This window comes from Camelus bactrianus, chromosome 2 (assembly GCF_048773025.1).
Source record: "Camelus bactrianus isolate YW-2024 breed Bactrian camel chromosome 2, ASM4877302v1, whole genome shotgun sequence".
NCBI lineage: Eukaryota > Metazoa > Chordata > Mammalia > Artiodactyla > Camelidae > Camelus > Camelus bactrianus.
Window position 1 is genome coordinate 105,709,358 of NC_133540.1, and position 21,442 is coordinate 105,730,799.

The following is a 21,442-nucleotide window of genomic DNA, read 5'->3' on the forward strand; positions in this document are numbered from 1 at the left end:
GTGTACTTTTTAAAAAATGGGTTATCATTTCTGTTTTTAATAAAAGCTGTAACATGCAATTCATTGTAACAGATACTGGCTTAAATATTTTTTAAATCTGAAAACATTGAACCGGAACTGTCCTCTACCCTGGTGGGTATTAACTCTTGCAGGTTTCTAGGGAGCTATTTTGTAAATTATTCCTCTAGGGCAGCCAGTGGTACCCTCGTGCCTTAAAAAGCATAACGTAACTTTCAGGGTACCCAGCGGTACACCCAAGGGATGGTTAGATGTATATGGAAGGATCAACCTCATAATTTGGCCAAATTTATTTTTTCACTGAGTATGAAAGTATGTGAGGCATGACAAACACACAGATGCATGTTCTCAGTGCGATGACACATCCTGGAAACCCTCTTTCTTTCAGTGCTAGAAAAAGAATGTCAGTGATTGTTCGCACTCCATCCGGGAAGTTACGACTTTACTGCAAGGGAGCCGTAAGTTGTTATTTTTGTCTTTTACAGTTTTGATTTATGGTGGTTTATAATGTATATGTGAAGTGTTCTGCTGTGGAAATGCAACACAGATGTTAAGCCTGAAGTTGCTGACATCCACTTTCGGTGGTGTTTTATAGTATAGTGTGCAGCCTCTTCTGGTGAAATGCGGAATTCCTTCTGGGCAAATTTGGTGCTTTGAAAAAGTTTGGCCGAGGTTACTTATATAATTCAATTTCTGATACATAATATTTGAGGTTTATATTTTATAAATACATTAGAAGACAAGTAAATACAAAAAGTGGTTTTTAAATTATATTAGAAATGTAGCAATCTCTATCAGTTTGAATCTGATTTTTTAAACACCATAGAAATGGAAAGAAAATTGGATCACAATTGCTGCAGTGTCTTCATGTGGTGATTACTATTTGTCTTGCCTTGTTTTAATTGTAACAATTTCTAACTTTGGTTGGCTTGGGGGTATTGGCTGGTTATATTGATACAAATAGTAATTTGTCATTCTAACTAAATTTTTCTAGTTAAAATATGTTTACATTCATGGAAAAATTAAAAAATTAAAAAATCTACTGACCAGGACCTTTTTTTGTTTTTGAAATTAGAATTTTCCTTCTGAACTATACTCTCCATGTACTTGGTCTGTTTAGACTAGTCAGGTAACTTACCAACTTGGAACGTTCCAATTTTAAATAGAACCAGCAACCTTGCTTTATTACATGGAACCTGAAAACAAAACTTATTAAGAAACCCAAGCTTATTAGTTAAACTCCTGTTGAGAATGTTTTTCAGTGCCTTGGTTTTAAAGCATTGAAATGCAATTTTTGAATGCCTTGATTTTAAAGCATTTGGGTAGAATTATTTCATGATATCTCGTGACTTTAGTTTTAGAATTCCTTCCCTTGTTGATTCAAACACCTAACATTTGTTGTGTGCATTTTATCTACCAGACTTTGAACTGAATTTTGGGGTTAGGAAGAACACGAAGACCTGTCAGGAGCTTAGGACTAGTCAAGGAAATATTTATAAAGAGAAGATTAGGATATAATATTAAGGTATATTGGAAGATCTTTCCCATCCCAGTGATAACATCCAGCAATAACGGGTTAAAGAGAGCCTTTAGACCTTCCACTTTAAATGGTTGATTTGTTTCCAGTTTACTACACCCAATTCACATCCTCTTTTCTTAGTTTTGAGTAATCTGGCTAGACACTTTGAAGAGTTAAAGCATTGAATAAAAAATAAAAACGTTGAGCTTCCTTTTTGAATAATCACAGAGATGGTTTGTGTACATTAACTTACTTATTGCATTGTTTCCCTCCACTCCCAAATTAGCAGTGATATGTGATTGAACACTAAAAAGGCATAAACATATAAATCAGCAAGATACATTTGAGAACTACATGTTGTTTGGCAGGAAATAACAAAATGTGAGATTGGAAAGATGGGTGTGAGTTAAGTCATGAGCTCTTCGTGCTCAAGAACTTGTACTTTCTTTGTGGATCATTCTCATGCCATTTAGGAGATGATTTACAGTAGAAGAGAGACACAGAGAGTTACCAGTTGAAGCTGTTGACTACAGTCCAGACAAAAATTGATAAGGATCGAAATCTTATCAACAAAGACAATTGCAGAGAGGATCAAGAGGACAGAGATTTAGGACTTTGTAATGGATTACATGTGGGTGATGAGAGAAAAGATGATCTAGGATTATTATCAGATTTCTTTTTGGTAACCGTATAGACTAATTGATACCACTTACTAAGACAAAGGATTGGGAGCTGCATCTGGGCCATAAGGCAGAGATGCCTGAATTTCACAGGGGAAGAAATATGGGAGGATGATACAGATTTAGGAGTTAAAAGTATAGCTGGAAAGTAAAAGCAAGGGATTGATGAGCTCTCATACTAAGAAACTATTGCATGAAAAGAGAGGAGGGCTACATGTGAAAAGTAGGGGATCCAGGAAGGGAACTGAGATTTAGAGGAGTGTCTGAGGAGTCTGTTGATTCCTTGGCAGAGTAAATAATCAGCAGTGACAAGTGTAACAGAATACCTTAGTGATGAAAGTCAGCTAAGAAGTTGTCAAGAATACTTTCCAGTTAAGGTAGCATGATGTGTTCATACTTTAATGTATCTCCTCTATTCCGAAATCCTGGTAGCAATGGATGCAGTATAAAGATAAAACAGGCAGTATAAAGTAGCAAGTCAAAGGGGTACACTGAACTGAAGTCTTGATCTGAGACTGGTAGGTGTCCCAGGCCCTGGGTTTGAAATCGGGGAGCAATGTCTGCAGTTTGGTTGCTGTGGGACAGTGGGCACAAATAGTGCTTTCTGTAAAATGCAGATGGGAGCCAGCCTCCCATCTTTAAAATCTCAGACAGTAGTGAGCTTCCTTGTCCAGGCAAGAGCTGAGAAAACTCACGCTGGCCCCTGCTGAGTGGTGCTGGGGGGGGGGGGGCAGGGGTGGGTACATAAAACCACTAGATTGATCTGGAATGCATGCAGAGAGGAGAGGGCAGGCTTAAAACTTGCAGACACATGAGGACATCTCATGCCAAAGAGGGAAGCAAGCAGCCCACAAACAACTGGAGCGTGGACTCGCCCCGGATGAGGTCATCTGTGTAGACTGTTCTGACAGAGGACGATCAGAGCTCGAGATAAAGAAACTACATTTGTGTTTAATCAAACAGAAATTGAGGGGAGGTGGGAATGGGGTACACATAAGATAAATTAGGAATCATAATAAATTTAAGGAGAAAAAAATCAGCAAATGAAATAAGCTCTAGATGGAGTTGAATGGCTTGGGGTGGAGTTGGTGGATTGGAAGAAGGTACTGAAGAGTTCGTCTAGAAAGTCCATACACAGAGCTGGTGGCTGTGTGTGTGTTTGTATATGTTTATAGAAGACTTATTTTTCTAGCTTTTTTCCAGATTTTCAGCAATGGGGTTGTCTTGCTTTGTCAATTTTTATATGGGAAAAAAAAAGTACACAATACACAACTTATGTCTGCCATAATAGCCAATTTAGGAAAAGTTACATTTACACAAGTAAAAATTTAATGTATTCAAGAAAATAATCCTACTCTGCTATTTATATTCCAGAGGAGAAATTAGAAACTTGACTAATATACTTAATGCTTCAGGGACGTTAGAGTGACTGAAAATTTCAAATTAAGTGCTTCCTAAATAAAATTCTGTGCCATATGCAAAAAAGACCACATCTGAAATTAGTTATTTCTAGCGGTTCCCCACCGTATCAGAGACAAAAGTACAGATAATTCTGAATGGCACACAGAAACACAGGAAATGTTTGTCTATATTTAAACATAGTTGTGTTTAATGTCTTTAGCAAGCATTCCAGTTCGCAGAGTCCCCAGCTTCATGGGCAGGTCAGTCTCAACTTGATGTTTAACCTGATAAGGTCAGATTCCTTGATGGTTAACTGGCTAATTTATAGCAAGATTATCTACATAATGTCAGTATCAATGGCAGTGCTTAAATCAGTAACTATGTAAGACGTTTTTTTTCCTCCTTGCCCCCTTATCATTATAACCTTGCTTTTCATCGTATAGTTCTTTTCTATTTGGCTGTGTTGTATAATGTGGTGTTCCATACAAGTGAAATTTGGGGGTGACTGAGAACGACATCAAGTGTTTTATTCATTTAACACGTATTTTTGAACACCTGCCATGAGCAAGGCACTGTAGGTGAGACAGAGCAGCACTGGGACTTCTGACTGAAGGATGAGCAGGGAAACAAAAGTTTTGAATGAAAACTTACTGAATACAAATCTTGATCATGAAGCTCTAGGCTCTTCACGTAGGTGGCTGTGATCTGACTGTGCCATGCCCCTCCAGCAGCATCACCCAACCAAGATTTTCCACTTTTATCTTGCTGAGGGCTGAGACACTGCATCAGTAAACACTCTTAGGATTTTCCATAAAGGAAGACTCAGTAGGTTCTGGGCCTCATCCTAGGGGTTACGTATGCTTTAGTTCCTATGAAGAAAGCTTTTTTGGTTTCTAACAATGTACCAAATACTTGATGTAGTCCTCTGAATAAATGAAAGTTACTTCGAGTGGGAAGGTATCTATATGCATGTATTTTTCACACGTGAGCATGGCCAGCTGTGCTTGTCATTTTGAAAACATACTATACAATTCAGGCAGGAGGCGTTTTCTGTCCCCTGCTTTTGGCAATACTACAGAGGTTGAGAATTCCTCTAGTCTGAGCATCAGACTTCTTCCACTAGAATGCTTAACCAAACTGCTGAATTTAATCTCCCTAGCCTTATTACTTACCACTTTTGTTTTTGTGACTTTAATTTTTTTTTTAAGATTTTGTTAGTTTTAAAAGGGCCTGTTTTAACTTCATTGAAAATTTCATTAGCCTCCGGAAAAAAATAGTTTGTAAGTTACACCTTTCATTCTCAGAAAGGAACCATGAGGGGAAATTATCATTTCCTTTTGCTTTGCCCCCCCTTCCCATTCCACCACTGAAAAATGAAAAGAAATTCATAATTGGGGCCTGGAATATTCCATCTGTTCTGAGGTCACAAAGTTCTTTTTCTCTCAAGGGTTCTAAATCATACTCCATTTGTCTGCTTCCAAATCTCAGCCCAGACTGGGGACCCCAAAATGGGTAATACCACTGAGGAAGTAATTGCAGGTAAATGATTTATTTTTTCCTGCTCTAATAAAACCATGAAGGCCAAATGCTAAAATTCTTAAAACATTAAACTGGAGCCACAGAACAGCCAAAGGAACAACAGGCAGTTTATAAAGGGGCAGCAACTAGAGAAGCACCGTGATGCGTAAAGTTAAAGCTGAAAGGGACTTGAAAGATAATCCAGTCATTTAATTTTACAGACTAAGTAAATTGAGTCTTGAAGCTAAAATGACACAGTCAGAAATATTCAACTGTAAGGCTGTGCTTGGTGCAAGATGCTCTCCGCTCTGCCCACCAGGCCACTCTGTGGATTTGGAGCTGTGTTTGCTCAGAGCTTGTTATTTTGTTAGCATCAGTCCCGCCAAGCTGCCCCAACCCCTGAAAGCTCCAGTAGTGAGTGAGTGTGGGGCACATAGCACGCTGTCCCTCAGAGCCTCCGTGCACGTGAGCATTTTGAAGGCTCTGAGAAGTATTGCAGCAAGGCGAGCTCTTTAACTTTGTTCAGCCCAGCATTTCCCATACGGTTTGAGTGCTGCACCATGTCTCCTCGTGACACCTCTGAACACTGCAGGGTCCTGCAGAATCTTCGGGGGTCAGGAGTAATCTTACAGCACATCAGAGCTAAGTGAGGTATTGACAGAGTATTAGTGGAGTAACTTCAAATTTATTCTGAAAGGAGAAAGATGAAAATACAAGACTAGAACCTTATTGCTTAGTGTCGTAAGGGAAACTGTTATTAGGGAAAAATATTTTGTGCTTTCACACTAATGCTAAAAGTGATTTTTTTTTAAATACTCATTTGCTGCTAATAATGTTGCCAACATCAATTTTATTAGACTCAGAATGCTTCGTTTAAGTGTATTATACCTTCTGTTTGTTTTCCAGGACACTGTGATTTATGACCGACTGGCAGAGACTTCAAAATACAAAGAAATTACCCTAAAACATTTAGAGCAGTTTGCTACAGAAGGTGAGTTTAATATGGCATTAAAGCATGATTAGAATAAAAAGAAATCATATGCTACTAATATCTTACAGGATCATTATTATTTTACTTAGAGTTCCCTAAAGTAAGATTTAACAATAAATGTTGATAATTTAGATCCTGTTACATGCTGTTCCCACCCATTGTTTTTATTTTGTTTCCCTGTATTAAAATCTTGAGACACATGGTCCCCACGTTTTGGGGGTGTAGAGCCCATAGATTTGCTTTTTAGAATGGATACTATTTAAATATTTAATATCTCAAGCAATGTAGAAAGAAAGAAACATGAGTCAAATAACTGGATATTCTAATCTGAGTAAGAGGAGAAGAAATAAATAAACCTCTATAACTGTTAAGATCATTATTCGACTTAGTTTCAGCTCAAGATCTTTTGTTAAGCCCCTACCACATGCCAGGTTCTGTGTGAGGCCTGAGAACCCATGGTAAACATGCGTGGTCTCCGTCCCACTGAAATACAGTCTAGGGAGTTGATCTGGATGGGATGAAAGGAAGTGAGGGTTGTTACACGTTAGGGTAGTTACTACAGGAATTTACAGCCTTGTCTCCAAACTGAACAAAAGTGGCCAGTGCTGTATCGGAACCTCCCACCTAAGTTTTCACTCTTTCTGCTTCTGCCGGAACAGTTGCCGGAGGCACCACACCTGACCTCTGATCAAATCCTTTCCCTCTTAATCCAAGCTGCAAAAAGATAGGAATTTTTTTTAAAAGCACTAGGCTTTGAAAAGCGGGGACATGAAGAGCCTTCTTCCATTTCTCCTCCCAAAATGAAAGAGCACGGAGACCCCGTGTTTACAGAATTCAGACGCGGTGAGGCGTGACTCCGCCTGGACTTGGCAGGTACCGCTGCCTCCCCAGCAAACAGCACAGGTTCCTTTTTTTGAGGCAGAGGAGAATGAGGGGAGCCCAGTCCTCCTCTCTGGTTGTGATGATAAAGATGCTTCAGTTCCCAGACAGATCCCACTGGGCTGGGCCTCCGCCTCCACCCCGTTCTCTCTGGCCTGAGGTGGATCGGCACGTGTACTCCATGTCTACTCCAGAGCGAGTCTCCAGCCAAGTTTCCAGAAGAGGAAAACATGTCCTGATAAGGCCCCAGAGATTTAAGCTCTACTCGCAGTGATCTGGCAGGAGACAACCCTACTCCTTTCCTGGAAGGTGGAGTTCTCTGGCCCTTTATGTCCTGTGTTCTTCGCCCCCTTTTCTGACCTGGTCCCAGGTCACTAGCAGCCAGTTATCCTGAGGGCTGTGGGACCTTGAGCGAGGACATCGTCCTCTTGGAAACTTAGTTAACTGTGTTTATCATGGCTGGCCAGCGCTCTTGCCTCACCCTTGTTTCCAGCCCATCAACTTTTGTCTGGCAGAGGGCAGCCTACAAGTGAGTTATAAAACCGACAGGCACTGAGCCCTGGAAGCAGGTCACTTCTAACATCAGTTTGGATGGTTTTCCCAGGGTGTTTCTCATGGATGTCTTTTTTTGTTACTATCCCTCAATTCTTTAGACTCTTTTTACCATAAATTCACAGTAGTAAAAGTGCAGTAATAAATGCAACCACATATCCCAGTAAGAGGAAGGTGGCTCTCCCGGTAGACCCCACTGGACTTCCTCTCTTCCTTCACAAGCGTCTGTGAAGCCACTATTACGAGCCAGTCACTGTGCTCAGTACTGGAGTTACAGGTATGAAGAACTCAGGGACCCTGCCCTCCAGGATCTTCAAGCTAATATGAGAGATCACAGGAAAAAACAATATGAAACATGGTCATTCCCACCTTGGCAGTGTTGAGGACTTCGCCTGTAGGGTCTGGGTGAGAAGAGGATGCTTCAAACAGATGATCTGAAGAACTGAGTCTTAAAGTAGATGCGAGGCAGCCAGCAGAGGGGGAGCAGGAGAGGGTGGAATGGAGAAAAGGTGACCAGTTTGTGCAAAGACCCTTCTGTGAGAAGTGAATGGCAGAGGATGAGGTTGAAAGCAGTTGCTGTGTGGTGATTGAGCCAGACTTTGGGGTTTGGATTTCATCCTGGGGAACGGTTGAAAGATTTCAAGCAAAGAAGTAACCTGATAAGATAGGATTTGAGAAAAGTTTCTCTAGGCTTAAATTGAATTAGCGTTTTCAAAATGAGACTTTGTTAAATGAAAATAGAAGTGTCAGACTTCTGAATAAAGCCTGAACTTAATGTTGTGGGGGGCACGTGTGCCCCCTTTTTCCAGGGTTGAGAACTCTGTGTTTCGCCGTGGCTGAGATTTCAGAGAGCGACTTTCAGGAGTGGCGAGCAGTCTACCAGCGCGCGTCCACATCTGTGCAGAACAGGCTGCTGAAACTGGAAGAGAGCTACGAGTTAATCGAAAAGGTACGTGGAAGACTGGCCCCTACAGAAAGTTGGTTCCCAGAGAACTTCATTCTGAACTCACAAGCCAGTAAAATAAAAATCAAAATATCTTGACACGCTACAAACTGTTGAATCTCCTCCAATCTAAGCATTGAAAAATCTTAATACTGGTTAAAATTTTTGCTGGAAAGTCTCTGGAATTACTCCGTATAGGTCTTCAGTCTCATTGCAGTAACAGATCAAAGTTGGGCTAGTCTAGCAGTGTCCTTATCAGCGTCTTCCACTGCCTCTGCATCGTTGAGGATAGGCGTGCCCCGTCCCCACACACAAGCATGCATGCGTACTTATAGCAATAAAGGTGTATAATATGTCATACAAAACAATATGAGAGGTACACAGCTTGTGTTACTCTGTAGCCCATAATAAAGAATATATAAGTGGACAATCCAGGGCTTATACCTGGCCAGTCATTGTTCACTTAGATACATTATTTCTGCCACAAATATAAATATCCTCATTTTACTGATAAAGAAACCAAGGCTCTTCCGCCAAAAAGTGATGGATACCCTATGACTGATGCTGCACAAGCAGCGAGAAATCTTGCTTCCTGAATCAAGAGGAGCAAACATTTTTACATTGTACTTACCGTGTGCCAGATGCTGTTTGCACCTTTGAGTCTATTAACCAATTTAATCTTCACAGCATCCTTTTGAGGTAAGTACTGTTAATCATCCCAACCGTACAGATGAAGAAACCAAGGCACCAGAGAGGTTGAGTAATTTGGCTGAGATGGCTCAGCTCATAAGAGGGTGAGCCAAAGTTCTCCCTCTGGCTCCAGAGTTCACGCTGTTAGCCACTCAGGTGTGTTTATTCTAACCTTTAATTTTCCATTAAATGACTTCCTAGTTATATAATTCCTTCAACTCTCCTCGTGCCTTTAAGACAGAGAATCAGGCTTGCCTGTGAGCTGCAGCGTACTTGATCTTGCCTTCAGGGAGTAAAGGCTGCTGTGTTTTCCCTTCTTCCTCTCTCTCTCGGTGTCCTTCTGGGTGCTTCCTGTTGTGAGTGCTAGCCGCACCACTGCTGCCCCCCTGGGCTTTGTCCTCTGTCCTCTCCCCACATGCCTCCCCACCATGTGGTACCTCCTCCGGCTGTAGGGGCTTTTCTCTGCAGTGCAGTTGCCACATGTGACCATAGACCCTGTGCTCCTGTCTCCTCAGTAGACTGAGATCACTTTAGAGGCTGGTGTGTTTCTCATCCCTCCCTTACATGTGAACTTATTTTTGCATCCTGCTGATTGCTCAGAAGGCTTGGCATAGCGTGGGTGGAACCTTCCAGCTTGATAACCACCCCGCCCCCGCCCCCGCCACCAGCAATTTGAAATGTGCACAGTCAGCTCACTGAATTTCTCTCTTTTCTAACATAACGTATATATGATTATGCCTTGGGGGTACTGTGTGGTAAAATAAAATGACATTTTATTTATGAGGCCATGATCATAATCTCTCTCAGAATCTCCAACCAAAGTTACATGTTGTTCTGAAGCTCCGATGGTACTGATTTTTAATCTTTGGCTTTTCCTACATTTTTGAGAAGTCTAAAACAAAAATTTCCCTGTTAGAGAATGACTCTTTTTCTCCTGTCTCCTTTCATACACAGCCTGAATATAATAATAATAGAATATTAATTCTAGCATTTACCCTGTGGCAATGATAGAATTAATGTATAATAGCTGACAATAAAAATATTTTAAAATGGATTCTAACCATTAAATTTTGTTTCTACTTGAAGCGCACTATAGCAGCTCCCAGAGTTGAATGTTTAACGTACCAAACATTTTTACTGACTATCCTAGAGTTTATAGGTTCGATTTTATAAGTTTAGCAGTTGGTGTGTGTACGTGCGTGTGATACCTGTAACTAATTTTGACGTCTGTCTCTTAACTAAAACAGATGTTCATCCTTTCATCAGCAGATGGCGATCGTGAGTCGCACTGAAATTTAAATTGCCTGGGGAAATCCATTACATGTATATGTATATTTTTAGTTTACAGATACAGAAGCCTCCCTTACAACTGCCTCTTTACCTAAAATAAATGGAAAACAGAATTTGTAGCTAATTCCTCTGCACTTTGTGATAAGCCATGCTCTCTTTTATTGAAAAATCAGGAAAGTGAAGAGATTGGTTCCCCTGTTCAGCCAGCTTGTTCCAAATAACGTCTGGTTTTTCTGTGTCCATCCCTACTTCTGAAACTATAGCTTCTTCCAGTTATTAACTTAATTAGCTTTCACTAGGTGGTTAATAGATGCGAGATATCAGCGATGCACAACCTAGTAAGGAACACTTGGCCGTGGCCCTCTGAGTCTCGTGGTCTGAACCAGCTCCTGCAGGAAACCCGGAGGAGTGACCCGCAAACTTGGTCCGAAGGAAGCTTTGGAGAGGTGGTAGCTTTTGAAAGGAGCCTCAAAATACCATTTTACCAGTTAGAGAGAAGGGACCTCTTTAAAGAAAAAGAATAAGGCACAGTGACAAGGAGGGGGTCTCCGCAACTAAAAGCTGCTTTTCTGAAAAAGATCTTCCCAACCCTGATCATTTAAGGACTGTAGGGTTTTAATATGTCTGGAGCCAGTGTGAGATCTCTTCCCCCTTGGTCTGAGCTTCCACTCTTTGTTGAGATCAGCTGGGGTTAGTGTGCAGGAGGAGTTGGGGCTGACGGTTCTCACGCATCCTAGTGAGGCAGGTGTCAACGTGTCAGAGCGCAGATTCTGCAGGTGTGTCACCCTGGCTTTAAATTCTGCTGTCATAGTCCTGGGCTTATCCATTTTGCCTTCTTTCTTGACCACGCTAAGTGAGCGTTGTTTATTACATAATCTGTTTCTTATGTGATTGGGATCTATTTTTATATAGCTGTTGGTCTTAACCGTGTAAGATAGTGACTCAGACTGTGAGAGAGGTTTTCAGAGTAAAACCCATTTTCCAAACTTAATATTGCCTAAATATTTTTTCTATATATATATATATAGAAAATATAAAAAAGCAGAGCTGCTCTGGTTAACAGTGGAAGGGTAGGGAGAAGCCCCTACTGGACTCTCCCCTCCAACCCTGCCTTGCCCTCTCATGGTCCATGAGGAACCTCTGAGGACCCTGGGGCTCCACGGAGCAATTTGAAAAACTAGACAATATTCCACCTGTGTGTGAAATTTTTGGAAAACATGCTTCTCAAAATTAGTATAGATATCTTCCCTCCCCTTTCAACGAAAGTTCCGAACATCCTTGTGGTCACATACAAGGTATTTCTGGACACATATTTGAATTAATGATGCAAAGTGCCATTGACATGTTAACAGTAGCACTACATTAGAGACATTCAAGATGTGAAAGATTTGTAGAGCTTTTTCTGAAAATAATATATTCTTAATATGTTATAAAATAAGTGAACATTTTATAATACGATTAAGGCTGTACTTTTAAACCCTACTCTCTGTCTTATCCCTCCAGTGTTTGTTCAAACAAGTCATTCAGTTTTGGAAATTTAGGTAAAGCCCTGTTCCTCTGGGGGCTGTAACTCCTAGCCTAAGCTGAAAAAAATACCCAAATAAGCCAAGAACATCCAAGAAGATAATGACATCTGTCCCTTGGTGTAGTGCTTTGCTGCTTGACCCAGCACGTCTGAGACTAGAATGCCCTCCCTTCACCTCCAGGGCACACTGAAGGAGAGAGGACGCGGAAGGTTTGAAAAAAGTGCTCCGGATAGGGTTATCCCTAGGGACAGTCAAATGAGAGGAGGTAGGACTTTTACATCCATCTGTAAAATACCTTCAACATCTCCGCTACAAGGAGGTACAGTGTGGGCTCCAAACACTTGCATTCAGATGGTAAATAAACCTTTAAAGATTTAAAAAAAATTAATTTTAATGCTATGAGTTGTGTCAGGATGTTCCTGAAACATCTTTTTTCTGTTAGTAAATAAAGGTCAAGGTGACATTTATTACCAGAAAGCCCAAGTCATTCAGGAATGAGAAGGCTCACGTAGTTAAAATGCAGAAGTTAAAATAAGAATCACATTAGGTACTTGAGGTGTCTTGACCTGTTTTGAGACGGAGAATTGTAGCCTCTCTTGGGCTGTGTGGACAGTGACACCTCCTCGTCTCTCTTTGTCACCACTTGAGAGAAGTTACAGTTGTCTCATCCATACAGACAAGACACTTGCCCTGTCTTACCTGTAACCTCGTTCTTTTGAAAAGACAGTGTGTTTGGACCTGCAATTTTAGACAAGGAAACCGCTTTCACTGTTGATCTATGTTTTTTAAATATGAGGTTTATTTTTTAAATTAAGAATTTATTGATTTGTATTTGAGCAGGAAAAAGCTGCAAATAAGTAACAGAATAAGTATGAAGCTTTATCCTTCATTAGCAGTAGTTTCTCTGAAATTTCTCACCTTCTTTGATCTGCCACTTTCTATTTATTTTTAAGACACAAATTTTTTTGCCGCTGGGTTCCTTTGTAAATTAGTGGTGCAGAGGGCTCTGATCTTACTTATCAGGGAAGATTTTATAATTAAACCATGGTGTGAAATATAAAGGTATGCCTTCCTGGTAAATAGAGCTTTTGAAAAATTTTTATATTTATTTGCCTCAATAGGAAAACACAATTATGTCTTTAGCATTGCATAAATTACCTTTTAATCACTTCTGATGTTAATAAAAGCAAATTATCTTGAGCATTACAGAATATAGAGAGATATGGTACCTGTCTAGATTGGGCAGTGATCAAAGCAGTATTTCCCTGGTGATAAAATTGTTCTTCTCTTCTTATTATGAGGCATAGATTGCAAAATATGCTTTTTAAAAAATGAAAACTTACCCAATACTTTTATCTATTAAAAAAAATTTTTTAATAAATTACAGGTCAGAGAGGATCACGTTTGAGCTTAAGAACAATCAGAAAGCTGCAATTTTGGCAGCATCTGGCTCTCCTTTATATCCCTTTTGTTACGTTTCATGTATACACATTTTGTAATTCACAGCTAACATATACCCTCCGCTGGACTGAAGCTTCCTGAGAGCAGGGACCGTTTTCATCATACGCTCTTCTAAGTCTCCAAGGCCTGCCCGCGTGGCCTGTGTTAATCGCTGAAAACATATTCAATGAATAAATGAATCAATCAATCAGATGATTTATTCAGAGGCTGAATTTGTGCAGCGCTGGCTTAACGAAGCCTGCCTGCTGTCACCCATATGAGTCATGCTCTCTGTACCTTGTGGACATCGATTTCAGATACGTGTCACTGAGGATTACTTTAAGGATGTGTTACAAAAAATAGCTAGTGATTTTTAAAAAGGCATTCGTCAGAAATTTAGACTCAGTCATTTTAAAACCCTTTCTTGCACATGATTTAACATTTGACTGTGAGAAGCACTGGGCTGGAAAGATTCAACAGCGTTGGCCTGAGCACCTGTCAGGCTCTGCAGTGGGCTCTGGGGATGCAGCAGGGGAGGAGGCTGGGAAAACCCATCTTCGCTTCAGTGCTGGGAGGTAAGGCAGTGAACTGGTACCTGGGAAAATGCCATTCCCGACATGGCCTAGTGCCCTGGGCCTGTGACAGGCGCTGAGATAGGACAGTGAGGTAGTGATCTTTATTTTTTAACCTTATTTCTGATTCCTTCATTTCCGGGATTTTTTAAAGACTTCCTGGATGTGGCATAATATAGATCAACCATCATGCTCGGTGTGACTAACAGCGGTCCAGCACCCTTCACAACATGTGGCAGCGAGCGGTCTAGAGAATTCCTAGAGAAATATAAAACTTAATGAAAAACAGGACTTTCTTGAACATTTATGACTGCCAAATGCACAGTCACTTCTGTATTAGAACTGAACGCTTTTTCAGATAAAACTACCCATTTCTATTCTTAGTAGCTGCCAATATCACTTTTCATTTGTACTAAAAACTGAAATGTACTAGATGAAAATTTACATGATGTACTGGTGATTTCGTGGTTTCAAATTCCAGTAGTTTCCTGTTTTACTGTTTGCTTTAAGAACATTTGCAGTCTGTCAGCTTCTCTACTGAGAAGACCTGCCACTTTTTGAGCATTTTTACTAAGCTCCAAGTCCTCTGCTCCCTACCCTGAGCAGTTAGTGATAGTTTAGTTCAAGGGCCTCAAAAGTGAGGTACACAAAATGAACTGCTGGAGTGAGCAAGAAAATGATATAACTTCAGTTTCTACCTCTGTTTTATCTCACCCTTTTTACAATTTGTTTTTGCATTTTTCAATGTATATAATTTATTAATACTTGCAAAGCAAATGTGTCATACAAAAAAATCTGGACAGTACCTATGTCTTGGGTAGGTACTCAACGTTTTTTTCCTACCTTACTACATCCAGATTAATAGCCTTATCTTGCTGATGTAGAAATTCTTAGGTAAGTTAAGTTTTTTGCTGAAGGATCAGATTCAGTCATTGGCGCAGCAGGGATTCAAATCCCAGTTCTGTCTTAATTCCAAATCCCGAGTTAATAATCCATATGTTATTCTGCCAGCATGGTTTAGAAGAAAGCAGGAATGTATGCAAAATGTTGGCGACTTGAGAAATAAAATGTAACTGCGTGTGTAGTTGAGTAATCATGAGATCTGCACTTGGGGTTGGGCGGCATCGCATGTGCAGGACCTGTCTGCTTAGGGAACGAGGCAGCCTTGGTGCACCCTTTTGGGTCTTGTTGAAAGTGCTTAATGTGCCCTTGGATCTCTGATCACATGCTTCTCCTTCCTGGCGGATAGATCCCTTATTACAAATGCTTTGCCGTAGACTCCCACCCTGGGTATTGCTGTCTTCTGACTCAGATAAGATGGATGTGTTGTTTTTGCAGGCTACACCCAACTGCCTCTCGAATCCTGATTCTTTTCAGCTGGGTGTATGAATTCTGACCTTATCTGGCAAGCCTTTGGCTGTGTGAGAGTTCAAATGTGATTTCTGTGGTTCGAAAACTAACCAAGTTAAAGCATATTTCTTGGCCTTGGGAAAATTAACGGGTTGCGTGGTTTCTCCAGAAGCAGGCCAGTGAGCCATTCCAGATTTGGTGCTCTGATCTTAGTGTGCTCTAACCTGGCTTAAACTGAACAGGAAGAGGTACGAGATTCTCTCCTTCTAAATCAAACCCCCGGGTTGTGGACAAACAGATGCTGAGAAGCACAAGAGTGAAGATGCCAGTGGAAGGCGGAACAGAGGGGAGTCCGGCAGCCTATGACAGCCAGCGCTGTGGAATGACCCTGAGAATCCCGGGGCCACCAGGGCCAGCATATTCTAAAGCTAAAGAGGGTGATGGCTGCCGCAGCCTCTTGGCTGCTCTTGCACCCTCCATTCCTTCCAGTCCACCCCCAGTCAGCCACCAGTCAACTTTCTGCAACGTATATCTGATCCTGTCGCTCCCCTTCTAAGATTCTTCCCCAGATGCCCTTTGCCTTTGGAATACTCAACGTGAAACAGTCCTTTCAATTTCCATTCCCTGCTGGCTTCTCCGGGCTCATCAGTTTCCCAGCTTACTACTCAAAGTTTGGGATGACTGATCCAATTTCATCCTCAGAACAACCCTATTAAATTAGTAGTGTTTAAATCACCGCACACCGCGCTTCATTTTATTGGTTCCATATTGACTAAATGGCAACTTCTCAAACACAATATGCTTTCACATACCTCTGTCTTTGCACATGTGATTTCCTCTGTTTGGAATTTCTTCCCCCATCCCTCCCCACCTCTCCCGAGTGCTTCGCTAACTCTTAATTCTTCATTTAGGATTTAAGGTCAAATGTTAACTCATGTTGGATGGGGTTTTTTTTGAGCCACCCAGACTAAGAAAATACTTACTTCCTGTGTTTATCTTTTGTACTCACAGAAAATTTTGTGCTTACTTTTAAGATAGGATATAGCATACAGTAATGCGATTATTTGGGGAGGCCAGTGTTTCTCTCTGGGGGGTAGTCCTGTATTACAATTAAGAGGCTTTGTCTGTAATTTGGGATGGGAGAGAGAACTGGGACCAGAGGACCAAAGGCCAGGCTAAGAAAGAAGGGCAGGAGTTGACCAAGGAAATATCAAGGGTAATCAGTCAGGATGGAGCCCGGTGCAGGGACAGGCTGCTCAGTAGTATTCTGCCTCAGGTGTCTGCAGACACCAGCACAAGAACCGCAGTCACCCACCACCTACTTTTGTAAATGAAGTTTTATTGGAACACAGCTCCGTCCATTTGTTTACAGATTGTCTTTGGCTATTTGCATGCTGCAACAACAGACCTGAGTAATTGCAGCAGAGAGTGTACCACCCTCAAACCCTGAAATATTTACCACCTGTCCCTTTACAGGAAAGGTTTGTCATCCTTACTCAAGTCAAGCAGTTAGGTCCTCAAACCAGGAGTCACCAGTGCACATTTCCAGGCTTCCCCTCAGACATACTCAGAGAGAAATGCTGGGTATAGGGCCCACCGATCTGTGTGTGACAAGCCCTTCAGGTAAACATGAAGACCACCGCTCTCCACTCTTGGCCCTGTGGCTAATTACTTGGGGCTTGATGACAGCCAGGCTGCCAGGGTCCAGGAGAAACAGATACCAACAAAAGGCAAGGGAGTACAGGCAGAAAACAAGGCAGGGAGGAATCCAAAGGATGGATTCTAAAATGCAAATGCCAGGAAGGAAGAGACTCATGGCTGCAACCCTCCATCTTTCCCAGAACTACTTGATCCGTGTACATTTGTGAGTGAATGGAGGCAAGCTCACATGTGCTCTTGGAAAGGGGCCAGTCCCAGGTGTGAGTCTGGGGCTCACAGGTGGAAACAGGAAGCAGGTCCACCTGGCAGGAGTGCCTCATAGAAACAGAATATTCCTGAAAACAGAGACAAATGTTTCAAAACCTGATGATTTGCATAAAATGCTTTCTTTGAATCTCGGTTTCACTTCCCACTCACTGCCTTGGGGTGTGTATTGATTCTTGGTGTTCTGTTCTTACCATCCTAGCTCAGCTGTACCCCGATTTGACCTTACATAATTTACTCAACCTCCCCGAAGCTATGAACTGAACGAATCGATGTGAAGCCCTTAGCAGTATCTGGTATTTCTCAGCTAAGGAAATACTTCTTCATCTTCCTAGTCACAATCTTATTTCATGTTGAAATAAAGGTTACCAAATGTTACTAGTATTTATCCATATTCACTCCAGTGACAAAACTTTATTTACCAGCATTATTTCTTTCATTTGTCTTTAAAGAAACTTCTGCCAAATAGTCCATGTTGTAATCTGGAGCCCAGTTGGCATGACTTTGATTATTATGCTTTTTCTCATTTAGGAATACATCACAAACTTTTTAAAAATACGAAATAATCTGAGTCCAGACAAAATATTTGCTAATACACAGATATGTTATTTTGAGGTTCTGTTATTTAGCATGTACATGTATTGAGAAAAAACAATTTCTAAATCTGTCACAATTCATTTTACCATGCAGGTTTTGAATACTCTACAGGAAGCTTTTTATCTTCACTAGGGTAGAAATTTTATATATATCCCTTTTTTAAAAGCTCTACATACATTATGAATATCTAAAAGAGAAAAAAAGATTATTGAGGGCTTTAGTAGGTAAATATTATTCCATGATTTTTCAGTGATAACTAAATCTATATTATGTCAAAGAGCCATCAGCTGAAACCTTTATAACTTTTGGCACAGTGACATTTTGAAAGTAAAATTAGTGTTGGAAGTTTTTTTTTTTTTCTTTTAATTCCATAAATGCCATGGGAATTTTATCCCGTTTCAACACTTGCTGACTATGTAATTCCCACAGTGGCCATTAGTGGCCATCTGTGTAAGGTAATACATGTTTGGGATGAAATTGATTACAGCCTGAACACTCTCGTGTTATGATCAGGAAAAGCACGCAAAGTTCAAATCTTTTTTCCTAACGACCATTATGTAGCTAAAGATATTAATTTCCAGAGGCAGAACAGCCTATCACTCAAGATCTAATCTCACAATAAATGACACCAGGGCCAGAGGAAAGGAGGCTGGGGAGCCTTGCACTAAAATTAGTAAGTGCTGTGCTGGAGGAGCTCCTGGGATAAAGGGGAAATTAACAGGCTTGCAAACACACCTTTTTCTTTCGTAGACATCAAAACAGACCCACTGCAATTTTGCCAAATATTCGGAAACATTTCACTACCGTTTTTAGAAATTCCTGTTATCCTAGTCACCAACACACTCCAAGTTAACCTCCTTGTAACTTTTCTCAGCCTACACATTGCTGGCCCTGCCTCGTTGGTATTTTATATTGTTTATGCCCAGTTTAGAAAACGTTTCCTTTTTACCTGTGCAAAACCAGGTGCTTCCCTTCTTTCAAATATGCTTTCAGTGTGATCTCCCCAGTGCAGTCATTTTATTTTTATTAGATTTCTGCAGGGTAGTGTATACCCGCATGCTTCCCCAGCACATTCATCCCCAAAGAGTGGAACTAGAACATATACCAATATATTTGTTTATCCGTTTTTAATTAATGTATTCATAACTTGGCTCTCATATTATCTGGTTACCCTAGGGTTTTGTGAAACGTAATTACAAAAAAATAACTTTTTGGTTTAAAAACTTTGAGAGCTTGGATGACTGAACTACCCTCATGGTCATTTAAAATCTTATTGTGCCTTCTGTAGAGTAGCTAACAGTTGAACACAGCTATATCCTGACCTTCCCCGGGACGTCGGGCAGAGTGATTTAGCTGCTGATGTCCTGAGAGGAGCTGGAAGGACTGGTAGCAGCAGCGTGGCCTCAGCCTGAGACGCAGCAGTTGTGATGCTGGCACCGCTGATGCTGAGCTGCTCTTCCTTCTCATTCTTGAGCTTCTTGATGATGATCATTCATCGGGTTTTGATAGATTTCAAATCTGCTTCCCATTAAAGAGAATAAAATAACGCCATCTTTTTAAAGAAGGAAATTTGCCCTCCTGTCTTATATACTAAGAAGTCATGCACCAAGCGTATCTAATAGCTATAGAAGTTATTTGAATATACTGAAGAGAAAGTGGTCTAGAATACTTTATAGCATTTGGATTTTTTTTCTTTTTTTTTTTTTTTTGGTCATTCACCCACTCAGCAAATATACCCAACGCTGACTGTCAGTATTCTGGAGACACAATATAAAGGTGAACAAGATATGGTCCCAACTTTATTTTTTTCCCAACTTAAAATTGCACTGTATTTATAGGTGGTCAGAGACCAGAGACTCCTCAGAGCCCTAACTTAGCCTCACCCCAGAATCTGATATGGTGCATCTCGTCTCACAGGGCCTTCCTTGCATCAGCACTTAGTGCCAAGGCCAGCATTCTTACAAGAACTATGCCCCAGTCTGGGGCCCTTCACCGCCCCCCAGGCCAAATAGGGACATAAGTCTACATCCAGAACAGGAGCTGCATTTGTTCCTTCGTCCTCCTACTCATTACTTAAGTAGAGAGGTACTTACATAGAGAAGTCAGCACTAGCCCTTGATACACTGTTGCCAACTGAATTTACTTCAGCCAACAGAGACTGGGAGTTGAGCACGGTACTGGGCACCATCAGGGACAGAGAGGGACACACGGCACGGGCAGTACAGAGGATCCTGGCCCAAGCCCTGCCCTTCCATGATCTACCAAGTTATGTCACTGTGACAAATCATTGCTCCTTTCTGGGCTTCTGTCTCCTCGTTTGTGAAACAAGGAGCCTGGAGATATGGTCCCTACTTTGGGACAAAAGCTACCAGAGTCATACATTTAAACATCCAATCTTAATATGATAAATTAAGATGTGTAAAGATGAGCAAATTTCTGTCAGAACACAGCAGAGGGGAAAACTTCAAAGAAGTGGTAGCTTTTGAGTTTGGACATACAGGACGAGCCGGGCTTTCCATTCAGGGCAATAGGGGGGCTGCGTATGTGTCTCTGTGCAGGCACCTGCACATGTAAAACACTTGCTGCAGGTACGCGCAAGCACTGATGCACACGCATGCCCGCCTCTATGTGAGCCTTGTGCCAGAGGCTGTGGGCTGGCCAGTTAATACCTATTCCCATCCCCGTCCCAGCTTGCCACCTCCACGAGGGAGGCTGGACAAGATAAACACCGATAGTTAGGGATGGATGGCCGTGTAACACCATCTGGCCAGTTGCAGTGTTTGGAAATATGCTTTTGGAAACCCTTTTGCTTTTCAAGTAAGAGATGGATACAGTTGGTTTTACCCCCTTATTCTCTTAAGTGTGGCTGTTATCATTATTGCTGCAACAGCCACCTTGAGACATTGAGAGAGGTCTGGAGAATGAGTTGAAATATGGTCAAGCCAACAATCTTATACCCACAACTACCCACTTCAGTACTAATTATATACAAAATATGGAATTTATTTAATTAATAAATATTCTTTAAATAATTTATTTAAGGCAGCTTTAGTCTGATTTTTCTACTATTTATAGCCAAAAACATTCCTAAGTAATACACATTAACTATTCACACTCACTCTTACACGTTTGTGTATATATTTAACTTTATCTTCCATGCCCACCAAGACTTGGGACTGTTTTTAGACTTGCATTTTGGTGAAAAGTAAATAAGACTTAATATTAGAGAACAAATAGAAAGTGGAATGATTTCTTTGTTGCTTTCTTTGTTATTACAAAGCCAAACACTAATCACAGCATTTATTTCCCTTTTATCTATTCTGTCCTTGTCTGATATTTTAAACAAAAATGAAGTTGAGAAAGGAGAAAATGGTTGAGAAGAATAACACCGGAAGTAGAACACACTGGAGGTTAAGTTATGGGGAAACAGGCTAAGACTGAGAATCAGTTGGTTGTGGCTTGCAGAACACGGTCGGGAAGGGTACCCAGCGAGTGATAATGCCTGGTAACAGGCTGGAAAGAAAGATTTCAATCCATCACTGGTCCTTCGTTG

At 41.0% G+C, this 21,442-nt stretch overlaps 1 protein-coding gene across 6 annotated transcripts in view; it reads left to right on the forward strand.

The window, feature by feature from the left end:
• Positions 1–21,442, forward strand: part of ATP8A1 (ATPase phospholipid transporting 8A1) — a 214,507-nt gene that overhangs the window by 102,855 nt on the left and 90,210 nt on the right. For all 6 annotated transcript variants that reach the window (XM_074348531.1, XM_074348524.1, XM_074348539.1 and 3 more), the window contains 3 exons: positions 407–476; positions 6,043–6,127; positions 8,368–8,507. In XM_074348531.1, the coding sequence (XP_074204632.1) occupies positions 407–476; positions 6,043–6,127; positions 8,368–8,507 (295 nt within the window). The remainder of the gene's footprint in view (positions 1–406; positions 477–6,042; positions 6,128–8,367; positions 8,508–21,442) is intronic.